At 39.5% G+C, this 19,510-nt stretch overlaps 2 protein-coding genes across 2 annotated transcripts; one reads left to right on the forward strand and one right to left on the reverse strand.

Annotated features, from left to right (window-relative positions):
* Window positions 1–944: 944 nt before the first annotated feature.
* Window positions 945–5,597, forward strand: NDUFAF1 (NADH dehydrogenase (ubiquinone) complex I, assembly factor 1). The gene is made up of 4 exons (XM_009866323.1): window positions 945–1,454; window positions 3,293–3,478; window positions 4,337–4,411; window positions 5,372–5,597. Exons 1-4 carry the CDS (start codon window positions 945–947, stop codon window positions 5,510–5,512), a joined length of 912 nt encoding a protein of 303 aa, XP_009864625.1. The 3' UTR covers window positions 5,513–5,597.
* A 2,028-nt stretch (window positions 5,598–7,625) lies between these two features.
* NUSAP1 (nucleolar and spindle associated protein 1) lies at window positions 7,626–19,189 on the reverse strand (the record flags this gene model as incomplete). Its single annotated transcript, XM_009866324.1, has 10 exons — window positions 7,626–7,713; window positions 8,987–9,098; window positions 9,605–9,715; window positions 10,912–11,084; window positions 13,183–13,367; window positions 14,326–14,429; window positions 15,143–15,232; window positions 16,565–16,739; window positions 17,814–18,002; window positions 19,103–19,189. Coding segments are annotated over 10 exons (1,314 nt in total), but the record flags the coding sequence as incomplete, so codon positions are not given.
* Between the last annotated feature and the right edge of the window lie 321 nt (window positions 19,190–19,510).

Below are 19,510 nucleotides of genomic sequence, written 5' to 3' on the forward strand. Positions count from 1 at the left end.
AAGATGATTTGATATCGATTTAGGAATTATTTGAGTCGGAGGAGGAACCCAAAAACCAAAAAGCCACAAGGCAACTAGTCTGTATAATTTTGTCAGTCAGAGATAATATCTTCTGTTGAACATTAAGCCTCTCCCATATGAATTAGAGAATAGCAATGTGGCATAGGTGTTCATACCAACCGTGGTGCAGAGAGAAGATTTTTTTGAATTTTTTGAACTCTGTTGAATCTCACTCTTACACATTAAATTCTTTAGTCTTCGCAAACCTCTCTAATCCTAAGCCAGATACATTGAGGGGACAAGAGGCTGGTTGGCTTACGGAAGAAGCGTGTAGTGTGGCTGCTGTAGGGCCTCATATCTGAAAAGTCTTTGCCATCTGTGACTGTCAGATGAGACTGTCTGGTCCGTAGTGCAGCAGGGTTTACCTGTTTTGAAATTGTGATTTTCTTGTGGGGAGGTAATACTTTACCATTATGTAGAGGCCGTCTTTTAGATACCTTCTTGAGGTTGTTTTTGCTGGTGGTACTCATAATATGTAAATTTATTTACAGTGAAAGGGATGAGCGGGAATTGCCTTTTTCTGGTTTTATTTGAAGTATTTTACTTAGTTTTTTCTTATTTGGATGGGTATTTCGCATTATGGGGGAGGAGGGACACAGAGGGTGGAAATCATTAACTGAACTAAAACTGAGGAAGTGTAATACGTGATGTTATTTTTTAATTCCTTTTTGCAATTGGTTAGATTTCTTTTAATATCTGTTTTAAAAACTAAGCCGTTTTACAAGCACCCCATGTATAATTCTCTTTAAATCTTTTCTCTTTTTCATTAAAGGTGGAGATACGCTATGGTAACTAAAGTGAGATAGCTCTGGATGCACTGTAGTTAAATTATTGTCAAACCCGTCAGTTGCTTTACTGGAAGTGAATCCTTCAAGTTTCCCAACATGGCTCAGGCGATTACGGTGCTGAAGAGTGCTTACTTACGTGGTAGATGCTGCAGGCACAAAATTTTGTGCCCCTTACTTGGACGTCTCCTCAGCGATTCCATGTCAAAATTGTATAGCAGCTACAGGAGGCCAGGGTCACAGCCCGAGAAAAAAACATCTTGGCGAAATGTTGATTTCAGTTTTAAGAAGGGCTTTGATCTCTTAAAGACTCATCTGGTCATGCTGAAGGAGGAGACCAAAGATCACTTAAAAGGACCCGAAGGCCGTCCCTTCAGTCACTACCTGTTGGAACAAACAAAAGTGGTGTGGGAATTTCGTAGCCAAGATGATTTAAATAAATGGGTTATTTCCTCTGACGTAGAGATTGGAGGGAAAAGTGAAGTCTACCTCAAGCTGGGTAGGAATAACCAGGCTGCCCTGCTGTACGGAACCCTCAATACGGAAGTACCTCGTGACGGGGAGACGAAATACAGTGGATATTGTAGCATGAGAGCTAAACCGCCGATGGTAAGTACGGCTTCGCGTTTGCAGAGCTTCTGTTAATTAACCGAAGAGAGTTTTTGTGTATCGGACTGTTGTTAACTGCAGTTGAAACTGGTCACTTTCAGGAGTGTGAGAGATTCCTTCAGGGATGTAGTTGCTGCTGTATCCTTTGACCTGGAAGGACCTTAAACTTTCTTTCTTGAATTTTGTTTTCCTTTCTTAGAAAAAGAATGTGCATTTGATCATTTGCTTATGTACAATAGGGCAGCCACTGCTTGTAGCCTCCTTGCAAGTGAAGGATCTGTAATGAACTTTTATATCTCAGATTGCTATGATTAAAAAAGATGCAATTTGAAGATAATTGAATGTGTCATAAGGACAAACTTTTTGCGCTCTAACTTTGCCTCTTCATCAAACTTGGCTTAGGTGCATGAGCTCATAATTTTTTCTCCAAGGAACAGTAAATAATGCCTTGAAACGTACTTTTTAAAGGTCTGACTCCTATTATACATCAAAAAAAGCAAGACTCAAGTCTTTGATAACTCAGAATCGGGCAAAACACAACTAGGAATGGGTGTGCTTGTTGTCCGTACTGCTGGTTTCATTCCTCATTTCTAAGCACCTTTATAGAAGCAAAGGAACATTTTGACTCAGCATATAAAATGCTTAACTTTTTGGGGCTGTTCTGGTTTTGGGCCAGAAACTTGGAGAGCAGAGAATATGAGCATGCAAAATCAATGGGCAACTGAGAGGCAGATGAACACTCGTTTAAATGTTGTCAGTGGATCACAGGAATGACACAGCAAGTTGAATTTCATCTGAGTTAAATTCCCTGGGCTGCTACTGGCTTGGGCATTTGTGACTCCAGCTTTCACTTCCTAATTCTGAAGCAGTGGAGGGTATTGATCTGTCTTTATAATTCAGTTTGAAATCAGAGGATAAAAGCATAGGTACAAAGGCCCTTCTTTATTTCAGTAAAAAGGCTCAAAACTGGCAAAACTGTAAAATCAAGCAGCCATGGGCCTCGTATTAATGTATTGATGGCCTGTTCGTCCTGTTACCTGTAAGATGAGTTGGCAGGAGGACAGTTGATCGGTAACTGTAGCAGTGCTGTGAAATAAAGGGGAAAACTCCACAATTTTTGTGCTAATTTTGACTTGGTTTAAGCAATTCTGGCCAAGAATAGCCCTGGTTCCCCATCGCTCTGAGTGACCTCAGTGTAACTCTGAAGACACTTGGATCTGCCTAGGTGCAAATCATGACATCGGGACTTCTAAGGTTGTTGGAAAAAAACGCCATCGAGAATTAGACGTGCTCACAATCCGTGCCATTGAGCACAGTTAATGACAAAAAGTGTTGGAAAACATGAAATGCTTTCAGTGCTTAAGTCAATCTTCAATGAGGGAAGTTATCACAGGGGATAAATTATCCCACTCCTTCAGTTTCTTGTAGTCACCTCCGAATAATCTGGCACTGACTGAAGGAGGAGACCACAGAATATTAAACGTAATGAACTACATAACTACTGATCCATCACTCTAGCGTTTGTGTACTTGCCTGGTAGGGAATTTGGTCCTTGGAAGGAGGTCTCATTTCTGGTAGTTACAAGATGGTGTTTTATAATTAAAGCGCAAACCTTCAGCGTGGTAATACTGCAATTTGTGGGCTCTGATACGGTGCTGAAGGAAATTCGGTGAGTTCTGTAGCTGCTGTGATGAAAGAGTAACCTGGTTTTCACAGTGTCACAGTAGATACTATTTGACATAACGAAGAAGGCAGTGATCAAAGCAACAGCTCTCTATTCTTTGCAATGCAAGTTTCCCTTTATTAAGGAGGAATAATTCTATTTATTATTGTTGTAGGGATCTTTTAACAGGAAGAAGTATTACGACTGGTCAAATTTCAACAGTCTGTATTTACGTGTCCGCGGTGATGGCAGACCTTGGATGGTAAACATCTATACCGACCCTTACTTCTCTCATCAAAAGGATGATCTCTACAACTACTTCATGTTCACCCGAGGAGGCCCCTACTGGGAGGAAATAAAGGTGAGCTAATGAGTCCGTCAAACTCACGAGACTGCCTTGGGGTCCTGGCCCTAGCTCTGCAGAAGGAGAATTCTCTCAACAGCAGCAGTTTGGCTTGGGAGTTCCCCAAATTGTAAATGACTGGTTTGTGGGAGGGCACGCTGTGTCAGTTGTATTAAAGATTCAATATTATCGAATATGTTCGCCTAAACGCCTGCTGTTAGCTGTTACTGGAGTCGTGGAATAGACACAGCAAGCACAGGTTGGCCAGTGTTGCCAGGAGGATTTTCTGCGATAACCATGTTATCTGCAGTACCCGTGGGTGAGGGCTCGTGTGGGATTTGTACCATCAACGGGATTTGCTTACCCTGCTGACTCACCAGAGTAGGTCGGAGACTCCCGAGATGTAGTTTGTCATTCACGGCCTTTGTGACAGAAAACATTTTGTAAGAAGTGGGAGCTGCGGCTCTTTTCTGATGAAGCTTGGGGAACTTGTGTAATTTGCTGATGGTGGCGCCGATAAGGAAGTTTGCACATCCTTGCAAACTGGCATTGAGTGCTTCATCACATCACCCAGCTGTTTGAGAGCAGCCAGTTTCACAAACGAGGAGTCCGGAGGCTGAAAAGTGGTGTGGTTGCCAGCCTGTACATCCCCCTGTCACCTCCATCAGCCAACCCTCCTCACTCCTATGTCTTGTCATAGTCCATCCCCTTTCTCCCACTGCATTCAAAGTAGTTTTTACCCTGTTGTGAACTGCTTTGCTAGGGTACTGATGTCTCAGGGTGAAGTTTGCAAGCTTTTTTTCTTAATTCCTTAAGTTTTTATTTTCTGTACTGGTGACACTAAAATCTGGTTTGCTTTGATTTTGTTTCTGTCAGATTCCGTTCTCCAAATTCTTTCTCTCAAGTCGGGGAAGAGTCCAGGATAGCCAGCATCCTATCTGGTTAGACAAGGCAAGTTTTCTGTAGGGTTTATCTTTCTGAAATTTCCTTCAAGATTATATTGTTGCAATATAGATAATTTACAAATCCTGTAATGTTTGTGAATTTGAGATTGAAGGGCCTCTTCTTGTTACCAGGTACTTACTCTTGTGTGCTTGCTTCTGCATTTAAATTATCCTCCTTTGTGATGGCAGTGTCAATTTACTTCAAAGGAGTGCCAAAAATACTTTTAAGAGATCTATACAACCCGGAAACAACTCACAACTTACTTTAACAAAAAAGAAACCAAAGCAACAAACAACTTTTTTTTTTTAAGGAATGATCACAGTGATTAAGAAACCTCGAATGCCAGTTGGCACAGTACTGCCAAAAATAATAAAGCATCATAAACTTCCTTCCTGACAGAACACTGTCCAGGGATATGTCATGAGATTTTATTTGTGGATGTGTTGTATCTGTGACTTTGGTGAGCAGTAAACTGATATACTTGTAGCCTCTTTTTTCTCAGGATTTCTAATCTAGAGTATTAAGTAAATGTTTTGGGTATTTTTTATTTCTGCAAATAGGTAGATCTCATTGATTCGCAGGAAGAGACATGTTAGAATAAGTTGTTTTTTGTTTTTTTTTAAAATTTCAGTGATCCTCCTGTATGTAACTGAGGGTGGGTTAATACCCAGTGACTACCAAAAGGAAAATAATGTTAGAAATATGTATGGGGAGAAAAGCTCATTACTTTTTTTAAAAGAGCTAAACACAGTAGTAGAAAGGCAAATGTGAAGTAGTTTCCCACTGGGCTCTGCACAGAAAGTGTGGTGGTGAAGTGTTCAAGCCTTAAGAAATGCAGCTGCGTTTTGAACAAATATCAGTTTAAAGTGGGTGGCCACAAATTGTTTGTAAAATATTGGGAGTGTTAGATACAACTGTGTGTGATTATAACGTTATAAATACTGCTCTAACGTATCTTTCAATTAGGTTAGCACCCTCGGATTCACGATCGGAGATAAAGTCGATGGTCCGTTCCAGCTGGAAATTGATTTTATTGGCCTGCTAAACGATAGAGCTCATACAGAAGAATTTGCCTATGAAATGTATGAAAAGAACCCTCAAAGCTAAGTTGAGCTGGTGTCCTTTGGTGTGTTCTTCAGATGCTTGGTTCGTTTTTATAAAACTTCTCAACGTGTGGCTTAGAACAGCTTCAAGACTCTGCGTAACCATTGCAGAGATAAGTGCATGAAGGGTTGAAGAGTACAATCTGACTTGAGTGACACCGTTGGCGCCTTCGAGCTGCCAAACACGGAATCCTGAGAGACTGTACATACATGGACCGGAACATAACCTGAGGCATTGTGATGAATTTTTACAAACTAGAAACTGTTGATTGGGTAAGTTTTGGCTTCTGCCCTAACCTTTACAGAAATAAAGTATCCTGTGAGCTTGTTGTTTGTTGGAGGTTTTTTGTACAATTTAATTTTCTGCACTATAGGGTTTGTAAAGTTGTAAAACATACCTGCTAATTCTCATCATACTTCCAGTTTAAAACTAATATCCTGAAAAACGGTGCTTAAGCATGACTCAGCTGCTGAAATTCACAGAGAGCAGCACCAGAAGCATTTCAACCTTTAGCTTTGGCTCCTCTGAACAACTGAAAAAAGAAAAAGCTGCCACTGCCAGGATTGAAACAGTAGCTACGAGGTGGGCTTGGCTTTTAGGTCAGACCTGTTGATGATAGTCCTGCAGCTTTACAGAGTGAGGAGTTGTTGATCAAAAATGATGCTCCGAGGGCAGGCTGGGGGGAAGCACCATCGCTGTCTGCTCTCTGGGGGCACGGAGCTCAGCTCACGCAGCACCGTTACCGGGCAGATCTGATCACGCTTCTGCTGAGTGCAATTCCCTCAGCTCTGGTGCACTGTAAGAACTCACAGCCCCAGCTGGTATGGGTGAGGCTCAACACTTCCCATTTTCTGAGAAGTTTGGTAATCTGAGAAACACTTTAAAGAACCAGTGCTGAATGGTTTTGTTTCAGCTGTCACAAACTTAGCCTAATCGAAGCACAGGCCTCTGTGGTGACCTTGTTTGAGTGCACTTTACAAATATTAAATGTACCACAATAAAGCAAGCTGAAGCAGCGTCTTGTATGATCTTTTTTCCTTTTGCACAGAATTAAATAGCTTAAGAACAAAAGAGGGGTGATTTATAATTTCTAAAGATCCTGGAACAAACACGCTTTCATAAAATGGTAGGCAGGCTAATCGGTAAGGAAAACATCACAAAAAATGACACTGAGTAGTGAATACAAGTGTGAAGAAAACTAAGGAGGAAGCTGTATGAAGTACACTAAATGATATAACCAGTGATAAACAGCATGTGTACAAAATATTTATTTCCCCCCATTAAGTTTTTATACAAAAAAAATTGCTTGTTCTTGACATTTCAGCATATAGTCAATAGGACACGAAATTCACCAAAACAAGTATTTGCTCAAAATTCTAACTGAGATTACAACTGCTAAATTACCTTTCCAGTTCCATCCTTAATAAATCCAGACAGCTTTCTATGCATTTTTTTTAAAAATAACAATAACAGCTTTTAAATCTAAGGCACTGAATGTGCCTCAACACTACTGTAACCTCTTTTAAGCATCTATTATCTACCCTAGAAAGGAACAAAACAGCTTTAACTGGTCAAAGCATTCAGTTAGTAATTTGTAAAGCCATTTTCACTTGCTTTTTTAAAATACTGTATTTTACAGTTAAGTTTATGCTGTAAGCTTTTAGTTTTCCAGAGAGCTCGCATGTTTTTCTTCTCTTGGAAATTCCCTACTACTTCACAGGCATGCAGTAAGAAATGCTGAATAATTGCTGTAACTGTTGTTACAGAATTTAAGGACTGATCTGGAGAACAGGGCAAGCAATCTCCAAATCTTGAGCATCTTTTTTTTCCATTTACATTTTTTTTCCTCTGACACCTTTTGCTTAAATGAGTTAGTTAAATGAAAGTCTTGTTAAGCAACTAGAGATAGTCCTAAGCTCCTAAAAGTTCAGAACTCTCATCTCGTCAGAGAAGTCAATAACTAAAACATTATGCTCAGATGCATTGTAAGGTCTCATTCAATGCTCTCTGACATCCACAGACTAACAGCAACGTGAACCATACACACAGACAGCACAAATATTTACATGACAGGAACAGTATTTACAGAGACTTCTTAAGAGATTTCTTATTCCTCCTAACCCACAGACAATCCTCTACGGTTTCCAAGATTCTGGGCCTTTTTCTTTTTTCTCTCTTGCTCATGTTTCTCACGTCTTTCTTCCCTGAAGGGGAAAGAAAGGAAAAAAAAAAGAGAGAGCATATCAAGTTATTTTAAAGCTAGAGACACAAGCAGCCAAAGGAACATGAAGCTGACCAAGGCATAACATTTCTTGAACTGGCTGCATCTGCCACAGGCAGAGAGAACAGTACCATCGTGAGCTGAACCCAGCCATTCAGAAAAATACCTGCTTACACGTACAGGTCTGACATTCACGGTAACAACATGTCCCTACTCACAGCTCTTCCAAGGGGAAGGTAAATCTCCAACTGCTAAAACTGATGGCTTTCACAGAATAAAAGTCTGTCAGATTCAGAGCTGCCTTCCCAATACTAGACAGGCTACTGGAAGCAAAAATTGCTTTGATATAGAAGTATTCTCTGCCTGTTGTAGTGCTAGGGCCTGAATCATAGGCCCTGAACTGGAGTTGACCTATAGATGAACCTCACAACCCCACGCTATATAGTATTAATCACATATGCAATGTATTGATAATCTATTTTAGCATATATATATTCCAATGCCAATCTGTAAAAGCTTTGCTGTAAGGCTAGATGTGCGGTGAGAACCAGCAGGGTGATCTTTCTTTAGCTAAAGGCCAGGTGCAAGGCTGGGAAACTGGCTGCCTCTGGCTTTGGTAGAAGTATGTTACAAGATCATGAGACCAGAGGCCTGTCTTTGGTGAGAAATAGATAAGGAGACTCCTTTGTATTCTTCCTTTAGCCCTGGCCAAGCTGTGGGAGGAATCCAATGGAGCGAACAACACCAGATGTTCCTGCATTCAAAGTTATGCAAGGTTGTTTATTTAATAGTATAAAAGCTGGACCCTCTTGTAGCAACTTCAGAGACCTGACCTACGAGTGGACACACTGCGTAGGACTTCCCAATTGCTGGGACGGTTCTCCAGAATCTTCGCTGCAACAGGGGCTCCCAGCGACCGCAGATCTGGATGATGATATTAGGGCGACTGGTGATGGATCCTTCTTACTAACTATCGCTAACTGCATAAAGTACTGATTAGGTGCAGCACCCTGCTTGTTCTCCTTGCTGCTTAAAACTAGAGTATAATAAGCTTGCATTGCCTTATTCATGTAATACTTTGAAATAGACAGTAAAATAAGCTCATCCTTACACCCCCCCCCCCCCCGCCCCCGTTACCCCCCCCCCCCCCCCGGGCCAATTAGCATAACAACTGCATATTTAAATCCTAAAAAGACAAACAACTCACTATATTATTTTAAATAACACTGTTTGTAAAAGCCTAGTGGTATACTAACCTCGTCTGGAGATGTGGCTGTTTGTAATCTTTTCTATGCAAAGAAATGTTGCTACTGACAGACTTATTTGGGACAGTATTTTCTTTATATTCTCCCCATGGTTTCAGTCGTCCTGCAATTTAGGGACAAAAAGTGAGACTACTGAATTACTAGTCTAGTAACTGTGTGCTTAACTTCTTCAGTTGTATTATCAGTTTCACCAGTCCATTCCCCTACAAGTATTTTTTTCTTGTAAGTAGTAGACTGTATTTATAAGTAACATTCACCACACAAAGTTCAGCTTGTCATACAATAACGTATTTTAGAAAATAAATAAATAAACTCAAGCCTCGTTGTGTAAGGAGTATCTCATATTTCCTGTGCATACATCTATTCACTTGAATAGAAGGATGTTTATTCTTACATTTATGCCTTTTGGTCATAAAGACCAGTAGGGATGCTTTTAAGCATATATTATGCCGAAAGTTAACATCAGGCCACTGACTGTGCAAGAATTCAGAAAGGGGCAGGAAAAAAAGAGACCAAAAATCTTTGCTGTTGTGGTTTGTATCAATACTTTACATTATTATTAGCTGAGCATAAGGGGTGTGACCAACAGAAAGCGCAGGCTCACAGTACCTTTGTGCGGCTGATACCGAAGCGGCCTTGACAGACTTGCTTTGAGATCAAACGTCTTCTTTGTGCTCGCAGGTTCTGCAGAGTGAGCTGCAAACTTGAAGGGGGTGATAACTACAAAAAGCACCAAGACATCGTACTTAATTATAGCAGCAAGGACATCAGTGTACAAAGTGAGTTGGAAAGTGCCTGGGAAAACTACCTCACAACTATCAAGAATAGTCATTAAATGCCACCACCTGCCACCTCTAAGGACAGAATTGCAAAAAGTACAGCTCACTTGGGAGCTTCCAGGTCTGGAGAGAGCAAGAGTTGTAGAGGATTAGCCCTTTTGCTTTGATTATGCTGTGTAATAGCATGTACACCTCCATGTATTTTTCTAGTCCTTCAGAGCAAATTGTGTGTCCCAGGCTCTACACTTATTTGGAACCAAGTGGATTTTCACATTACAAAAAGCCTGTCTAGATCAGCTGTGGAACTGTTCTTTGCTCCTAAAAACCAGCAATATTGTCATACAGCAACACGGGCAGTGTTGGTAGCAAGGGCCCGGCGGCCGGAAGATATCGCGTTGTACGGATAGACAAGGAATCCCCTCCCTATAGCTTCTAACGTAAGCAGACGGAAGTTACGTTGTAAATCAAGGCTATATAACACTGTGTTGCATACTAATAAACGCCATTTTGCCATCCACCACATTGGTGTCAGTGTGCTGATGGCCCGAGTGACCCGGAGTCGGTCGCCGTATCGTTCCTTGAACCAGGTCGTTACGCCTCGATAGGCAACAGGGCAGCTCTGGGTTCCCGAGCTGTGCTAAGGTACCCGTGATGCTAGGGAACTGATGGTGAGATAGAGGAGCTGTGCTGATGCAGAGATCATTACGAATCAGAATTCTGCTTTTTCTTAGAGTTTTAGGTCTTCAGTAAATCAGGGTTGCTGAGGTTCATAACAGGTTGTCCTAAAACACGGCTAGAAGCCTGATGCCAATCCTGCCAGGAGAATGAGACCTCTGAAAGCAGCAGGAACTCATCTTGCCACACACAGGATCCCTCTGGACCTGGTGTGTGAATATTTGCTATGTAATCCCCAAAGCTCTACCAGATTTCCCATCCCCTTTTAGCCTTTATGGCTAAATACCATAAGTTTAAGTCTTAGCACCTAACCATTTCACTCACAACACTGTTAATCAAAGGAAATGAAGAAACTACTGCAGTTTCTAAAGAATCAGTCATAAATTAGAGGATTAAATTAAAACCTGAGTCTACATTAGAAGTCTGGATATTAAAGAGCTAAATATTTACGATCTACTTTACCCTTTGGTGCAGTCAGATCATTATTTCCTGCATTTCCCTTGCTGCTTTTCCGACTTATAAATTTGCAGCTCTTTTGGCTCTCCGGTGTGGAGATTGCCAGGTACGGGGACATTCTAGATGGAGTCTTGGTGAGAGAGCGTTTATGCTCATTGTCTTTTGTGGCTTCTGAGAACCTGAAAATTATTAGAAATATTGGAAATAAGACAAAGTCATCTGCAAGGAAAGTAAGCAACGTGACAGAATATAGAAGGTTCTGCGTTCTGCTTTTCTTATGGGTATTAAGTAGAAGATGTTTGCAGCTTATGCATAAGCTGCACAAAGAATACCTTTGCTGGCAATTTTCAAGTTAGGAGTCCCGATCAATAGCAGTAAGTAGTAGTAGGAACTACAAGGAGCTGCCTTCTTATTATTTTTTAGAGAGCAAATATATTTGGCTGCAACAAGCTAGCAGATTTCTTCATCAGCAGATATGATTTACTTTAATTTTGATTCTACAGCAAAACAGTGTATAAGTATTGTTAATTTTAAAATTCAAATTAAAAAAAATAAATTACTACTAGAACTCTAGAACTCAAAGGTCTACAAGAGGAAGTAGATGGAAATTTCAGTCAACACGTTACCTGCATACCAAGACGTGCACGTGCTGTATATGCGTGCATTTACACATATTTTTAGTGTATATGCACATATATATATAGTTATATATGTGTCTACATGTAAACACATGCAAGAATATCCAAATTCTTGCATGAAATAATACCCTTATCAAAGAGGTGCTTAGAATAAGCTGGAAGCCTCCAAGATACTGGAAAGACAGTGAATAAATGTTGAGGAGAGCAATGTTTTGAGGGCTAGAAAGTTTACGGATGAACTTCAGCTTGCAAGATCCACCTCAGCACGTGTTTGGACAAATGAAGGGAAATTCTAAAAGTGTCACTTTACGTATTGCTATGAGGCAAGCAGGGCTGCAGTGAAGACAAAGATCATCCAACAGGATAGCAGAGGCAGAATGAATATCATTTTCATCTGCTGTTATCTATTGAAATCGAAGATAACTCATTTAAAGTGGAAATTAGCAGAAAGCCAGTAAAATGACGAGCTTGATTTTACAAGAACCATGTAATCTTGATCTCTTGGTAGTAAAAAAAGTGCATCCAAAAGTCCCATAGTAGAAGATACCAATATTAGAAGTCACACTAACCTAATAACAGCAGCAATCTCACACTTTATTTAGGGACAAAAAAAATCTCCTGACAGCTATAAATTTGCCATGCAGAAGCTTCGAAGTGAAAGTTATCAGAAAAATGGGATGTAACACAACTGAGACTTGAGATTAACCAGGTATTGTTAGCAGCCGTAGAAGGTCATAGAATGTCTAAATCTTAACTTCAGTCTCTGCAGAAGTTTAGTGAAGCCAAAAAAAAAAGTTTACTAGTACAGTAGTTAGAAACCAGCAAAGAAATAGTAAAGACCAGGACTTTCATTAAATAGAAAACTGAGTGAATGGGCTTGTGTCAATGGAGTACTGTATGGACTGTCCTTTCAATCCCTTCTCTTAAAAAGTTTTGTGTTCAAGACTTTAGAAAAGTTAGTAATAAGCTATAAAATTTACCAATAATGAAAGCTCACAGAATATTAACACAGCAGAATTAGGTTACTGTGTCAGAATGACATGTGCATGATGGTTTTAAAGGAAACGAGATGAGATTCTTCATTCCTTTCGCTATTCTTCATGACTTTCCTATGGCAACTTGTTTCCCATCTGCTGGAAACAATCTGTTTCTAGTGGTGAATCGCAAGACGCGCCCATGCTGCGATGTCAGAGGGAAGGAGTGTGTGGAAAAAAGGAAAAGAGAGTACACAAAGTAAACCCAGATAATGAATCCACTGCCAGACTCACTTGGAATACCACATACAGTTCTGGTTAAGTAATCTCCAAGGTAAATTAATTCAGATATAACCGAGACTACTAGGTTGCCTGACAATATGAAAAACTAACACAGTAAGGAGCAGAATAATTTGCCTTGGTTGGTTTAGCAAAATAAAAGCTGAAAGAGATTCAAGATTACTGTCAGACATCAAAATGAAGAATCAACAGCACCATAAGGCTTAAACTAGCCATAAAGCCGGGCTGAAATTTAGAAGTCAGAATTAGTCTCATGTAGTTCACATTTGGAGTAGAAATAATGTAGTTAAATCACAGTCAGTGCAGATCATTTGATGTGCATCACACCAAATTACTCACTGATAGTTTTGGTTTGTTCTTTTTACCTGACATTCATTTTGGTTGTTGAAAGGACAGGATTAAATGAAGATTTCCTAGATAAAATGCTCCGACTGGCAGCGTTCAGAGAACTGCGAGGTGAGCGCCGGAGGTTACTGGGAGTGCAGGTGGCGGAGAATCTACCTCTTTCTGGATTGGGGCTGAATAAAAATGTTTTGCCATTGGTTTGTTTCTAGGGAAAAACAAATAACAGAGTTAGCAAACTTGCTAAAAATTAATCAGAAAAGCAGTGAAGAGGTAGGGAAAATACACAGTTAATCAGAAAAGCACACAGCCTCTTCAGTTTTTTCCTTTTTTCTTTAAAAGCATATTTTAAACATAAGTAGTTTTATTACTGTTAAACTGATCTGAAAACATATACCTTAGAACTACGTGGAGTGCCTTTTCCTGATGTTCCTAAGTGATTCGATTTTTTGGCCAGCACCTGCCAAAAGGGATTTCTCTTAAGTATCCGTTGAGTACTATGCACGCCATAGAAAAGAGAAACGTAGCGTTCAGGAGCTTCAGTGTTACTGGATCGATACGTCCATTGACATATTCATTCATAAATTTATTGATACATCACTGTCACCCTTCTAAGGTCTGCCACACTCTGGAAGAGGCCCCTTTAACAGCCTTCACCAATGCAAGCGTGAAATACAAGAACTGAGAAGTGAGGCCACTGAGAACAACATATATTGCACATATTTTAAAGGAGAGCCATGTGCAGTCATCAGACAACGGTTCTTTAAGGCACAAAAGAGGAACTTCATATTTAATTCTCGCTCTTTGAAAAAGAACCCATCCCCTTGGTTAAATTCTGCAGCAATTCAAACAGCTGTAAACAGAACTCTGCAAAATGCTTCACAAAAGTAATTATAACAATTATTTTTACTCAAAACCAACATTATTTGTCTCCATACACTGTTAATATATAAAAGCTTATAGAGGTGCACATGTTGTTTAACAATAACTACATATAACTAGTTACGCAGGACAGCAGTTAAACTTCACTGATCATAACCTCCAGCTGCAGGTACACACGACCAGGTACCAACCACTCTAAAGAGTCTCTACAGAGCTCTTACAGAGAGGCTCTGGAAATAGATGAATAAGAGAACAATTGATTTCTTCCTTGTGTTATCATTTACCTTGACTTCACCAAGAGAAGCTTCGATCCTTTTTTTTTTCCTCTCAGTGTAGTCAGCAATAGATTCCATTTTCCTGAATTGAGCCTCGTGCAACTTCTTAAAGTCTAAGAAGTTCCAAAAATAAGAAGACATACACACATCTGATAAGCTCCTAAGGAAGTTTATGACTTAGCAGGAGAATCTTGCAACACCTATTGCTATGGCCTCGGAGAAAACATAATGTATTCCACTAAAGACTGAGTATTCACACAGGTAACCACACAGTATGAAACAGAATCTACTTCATCAGCTACAGAGCCAGTTACCTGGTACATGCCCTGGAGAACTCCAGAATCACAGAATGGTTTGGGTTGGAAGGGACCTTTAAAGATCACCTAGTCCAAGCCCTAAATTCTGCAGTTAAAAGGGAAAAAAGGAATACTTCTGAATTTTAGACAAATTATTTTACAAAGCGATGAAATTTTGCTGTATTACTATGTAATAGCTCAACAGTAGCATTTCACAAGTGAAAGCTAAAAAAAGTGGGAATGATAGCACATCTTCCTGCTCACTGTTGTTTTGGAAATCCTGGAAGTGAGTGTTGTATCCAAAAGATGTCAAAGCACACAATAAACCAATTTCACAACATACATGTGAATCATTTACTACAAATCTACAAACTGGAAGAGATACCTGACAGTGTAGCCTTTGGGAACTTTTTTTTGTTTACTTGCTTCATAAAGAGAAGATGTTCTTTTCTCCATGCAGAAATGGAAAGTCGGGTTGTAAAAAACTAAGTCACAACACATCTATTCCTAAAGATGGGAGGTTTTCTTACTTGGTGTAGTAGCTTTCATTGCCTTTTTCCCAGACCTAGATGCACGGCCTGCATATAAAGGGATCTTTCCTCCTGCACGATGAGCATCACCTGATACAGTAAGAGTAGACAAAATGGTTAGAAGTCCTGGAAAATATTTTAATGCCACTGCAACCTTTTTAGAAGTATTTGCTCAAAAACCACAACTTATCTCCTCAAAGCAGGTCTAGGTTTTGAGAAAGAAAAACATCAGGTGGAATAGCTACAGCTCAACAGCCTTTTAAATGTCAGTAACAGCATGTCTTGACAAACTGCAAGCCCAGCATGAATCTTACAGTCATACCAGGTTATTATCTTTTGATAGTAAAGCATTTTGTAGGGGAAGTTAGCAAGAAAAATAAGTTTGTGGTAAGCAAAACCAACTGTAAATTCACAGGTCTGTCTAGTAAGCCAGCGGTTCTTAAATGTTGGCAACAAGGAAGAAATACCTCTTGGCCAGCTTTTGTGCCACTGCTTTATATACATGGAGAGAGTCTAAGTTCATTTTATCGTCTCTGCTCACGTTCACATTTTAGCGATTAATTTTATTTTCATAAAAAAAATAAATCAGCTACAGACTTCTATTGCTTCTGGTTTTTAAAAGAATCTTCACTGAAAATCTTCATTTTCAAAACTAGTTTAGAAATTACAGATGGCCTCCAAGAACATCCTTGGAAATCCTTCTGAACAGTGAAAATATCCATAATACAACTCAAGGACACTTAGTCTAACAGGAGCAAATAATGGTATGTATCTTACTTGACAGACCCACAACATCAATAAAGTGTCAGATTAGGCAGAAAAACTCATTTTTTCACATCAGCTGCATGCACAAAGGAATGAATTCATATTTTCAATGGTATCACGTCTGAAGGTCTAAAAAAGCCACCAGATAAACTGCAATATGTTCAGATACTGTTAGGCACCTTAAGCAAATTATAAAGGATTCAGCCTGTATGTTCATGTCTACTGATTTTACTCCTGGGAAGAAAATGACAAAACCTGTTCATCTGTAGGAAAAGAAACATGAAGAAGAAAGTTCTCCCTTTCTTGCCACTTTTTAAAGGAGCTGAGTAACATCTCAGGGGTGTTCGAAAAGCCACTGATCCTAAATGAGGCACGCATCTCAACTATGCTCAGACCTCCGAGACCTCCTTGACTAAAAAAATCAGGTCCAGAGTTCCAAAGTCTAAGCCAGCAGAATTCCTACATAGTGGAATTTGTGAATTCAAGCTACAATAAGTTAAACAAACAAGTGCACAAACTCAGGTGAGACAGAATTTTTCCGGCATCCTGAAATAAAGGTACCAACCACCAGTCTTTGCAGACACAGTAAAATAACCAAAAGGTGCACCTTAAGTACTACAAATTACTAAACTTACTTTTTTGGAATATTCTACTTACCTTCATCTCCACTACTTTTAGTGGAAGTCTGCTCTGGTTGTTCTTTCTGACCAGTACCCACCCCTGGATTCTTGACAGCTCTCTTTTTAGTTACTGATTCCTCATCTTGGAATACTTTCCGCTCCTTTTCATGCTTGCCCTGAGGCACTTCGTTTTCTTTCATTTCAGAATGCTCCTGCAGTTTAAACATATTTCAACTGTGAGTTCTGACTGGATATAAAGGAAGGAAGCTGTTCTGAGTACAGTCAGTCGGGGGAACAGGTTGCCCAGCGAGGTTGTGTACCCTCCATCCTTAGAGGTTTTCAGTATCAGATTAAAAAAAGCTTTAAGCTTTGCAGTCTAAGCTCATATTGACCCTACTTTGATTGGGAAACTGTGCAAGGCACTCTTGGGACACTGATTCGGACACTGTGCTAGCCCAACATGAATTATCCTGAGGAATACTGTTATTTCACAGACAGATCTATATTAGAAAGCTTCTACCTGCACAGCTCTATACATTTTAGTATAAAATTGCCTTTATTGACAGAAGGTAACTGTTTGCAAGCAAAAATAAATTCACTGGCTACATTACTTTTTACTATTGTAGCTTTGGCTACTGTTCAGTTCTCTATCAAACACTAACACTCCCCATTTTCTCATCTCCCTCCTCCAACTCTAAATTAGTAAAAGCTTTTCACACAGTTCTTAGTTGACCCATTACTTTCATGGAACTCTAGAGAAAAAAATTCTACCTCCATCTCACCTTGAAATTCTCCTCCCCCCACTCATACAACCCATAAGAATCCACTGAAAGCAGTGAAAATTAAGAAGTTGTGACATTCAGAAAATCATCCAACTCCTGTTATTTTTTTCTATATAATAAAGTGAAAACAGCCATGTTTTCAATAAATTCTGAAACCAGTCTGATAGTCAAAATACTATGACGAACTAGTAAAAGCACTCTTACATTCAGATAGTGTTTGGAATTGTCTGTTTCTTGGAAGAATTTAACATTTCCTTGAAGCAATGACTAAGGAGTAAACTTCATTATGGACTAGCACACAGTCAAGACAGACAAAATGAGCGCAACAAAGTACAGAAGATCAGTACCAGGATGTTTACAATCCTTATATACACACACGTGTATTTACATAAAAAAACTTAAATGACCTGCTAAATGGTGGTAAAAAATAATCAAGTTGTGTTTAAATTGTGCTTGTGGGAAGGTGGGAGCAGCCAGCACACAAAGCCAAGCACTGCAAATCACCTCTTTCTCATCAGAAAATCCTGTATTTTCTACACTTTTCTTAGATTCTTCAGAGTTCCTCCTCTTCCTGGTTTTTTTCCTTTCTCTACCACGTGTTTTTGTAATAAAGCACACTGAATCAGCCATAATTTCCTCCTGATTGCTCGGTTCATCCAATTCGATGGAAGCAGATGCACTTTTTTCAGTGTCCTGTAGCAGAAAAATACTATAATGTGTATCTGACACAAACATAGATTAGATACTCCAGAGAGAGTTTCAACTTTATAATTGGAGAAAGTATTTCACACAGAGGAAAGAGAGTAGCATGTCACATAGTAGCACAGAAGTCAAGAAATTGGCAGCATCTAGATTTCCCTAAACACCAAAGTTCGTTTTTTGAAGACTTTAAAAAGTTCTACAATTGTTTTATCATATAGCATTTTAATATGGTTACAAAATTATAACACTGTCTATCTGAAATCTCACTTGCATGATGCTGTGACCCTCCCAGTTCTGCAAACCACTTCTGTCAAAAAAAAAAAAAAAAAAAAAAAAAAGAGGGAGACTTTTGATGCTTGTTAAAATTAAAAATAAGCTGACACGGATTACATCACCTCCTCAGACCTGTAAAGAAGGTTTTAAAGAAAGCACAGGGAGAAATAATTTTAGAAAAAATAGATACCAATTTACTTTCTATCAAAAACCTAAAGAACAATACCACACCCAACAAAGTAAATCAGCTTGGGAAAACTTCAAGAAAAGTTAAGAAAACAACACACTAAGATATGAGTAAAGGAAATATCTCAATCGTATAATTTTCAGTGTATTGCTGTGTATCACACAATTATATCACTTGCAGCGTAAGTAAACTGTAGCAGGTGCAAAACCCTTTCCAATGAGTATTTAGTCCCTTTCATCTAGGCATGCAAAACAAATAAAATATTTTTATATTTGGTACTGGCTAGTGTCCAGAGCTGAAGAGGCAAGAATTAAGATCTCTTCACTGAAATTGAACATTATGCATTCACAGAAAATAATTTTGTACTGATGCTGAAAAATGCATCGTTAATTTTGGCAGCTGAAAGGAAATCAGCTTTGGGTCATATAGGAGGCCACTTCAAAGTTGATACTAGAGCATCTGTTTCTATCAGTACATGAGTTCATTAAACCAAAGGCACGATTATGAAGAAAAAGGTATTTTTATTACAGCTCACATCATGGTAAAAACCAATCATCAATATATGCCCTGCTCTGCTTGTTACAAATTAGGACTGTCTGCCTTAAAATGAAGTTGATTTATCATCTATTACCATATTTTCATTTTCTTGTTGTGTTCCATGAAAGTGTTGCTTCAGTGCTTTCAACAACTTGTCTGCCTGGAGAGAAATGAAAACAACCTATGAACCAAACACTCACCAAGTCACCAAACAAAAAATGGAACAAACCCAACTGGCATCCTACAGCTTGATCCAACAAACGAGCTGAATGTTTCCCAGATGCCACCGAGCCCCAGGCATGCCTGGACCTTCATCCCAGTCTAAGGAGAACACCTGAAAATCTGACCTACTGGATAACAGAATGTTGGGGGTTGGAAGGGATCTCTAGAGACCATCCAGTCCAACCCCCCTGCCAGAGCAGCCACACAGGAACGCGTCCAGGCTGGGCTTGAAAGTCTCCAGAGCAGGCGACTCCACACCCTCTCTGGGCAGCCTGGGCCA

Source organism: Apaloderma vittatum, unplaced genomic scaffold (genome assembly GCF_000703405.1).
Source record: "Apaloderma vittatum isolate BGI_N311 unplaced genomic scaffold, ASM70340v1 scaffold20813, whole genome shotgun sequence".
In the NCBI taxonomy this organism is placed as follows: Eukaryota; Metazoa; Chordata; class Aves; order Trogoniformes; family Trogonidae; genus Apaloderma; species Apaloderma vittatum.

Bases quoted from the DNA above. Each gene is read 5' to 3' on its own strand.
- NDUFAF1 (XM_009866323.1), top strand. From the start codon at position 945: ATGGCTCAGGCGATTACGGTGCTGAAGAGTGCTTACTTACGTGGTAGA. The intron at 1,455-3,292 runs GTAAGTACGGCT...TTATTGTTGTAG, and splicing joins TGAGAGCTAAACCGCCGATG to GGATCTTTTAACAGGAAGAA. The intron at 3,479-4,336 runs GTGAGCTAATGA...TGTTTCTGTCAG, and splicing joins CCTACTGGGAGGAAATAAAG to ATTCCGTTCTCCAAATTCTT.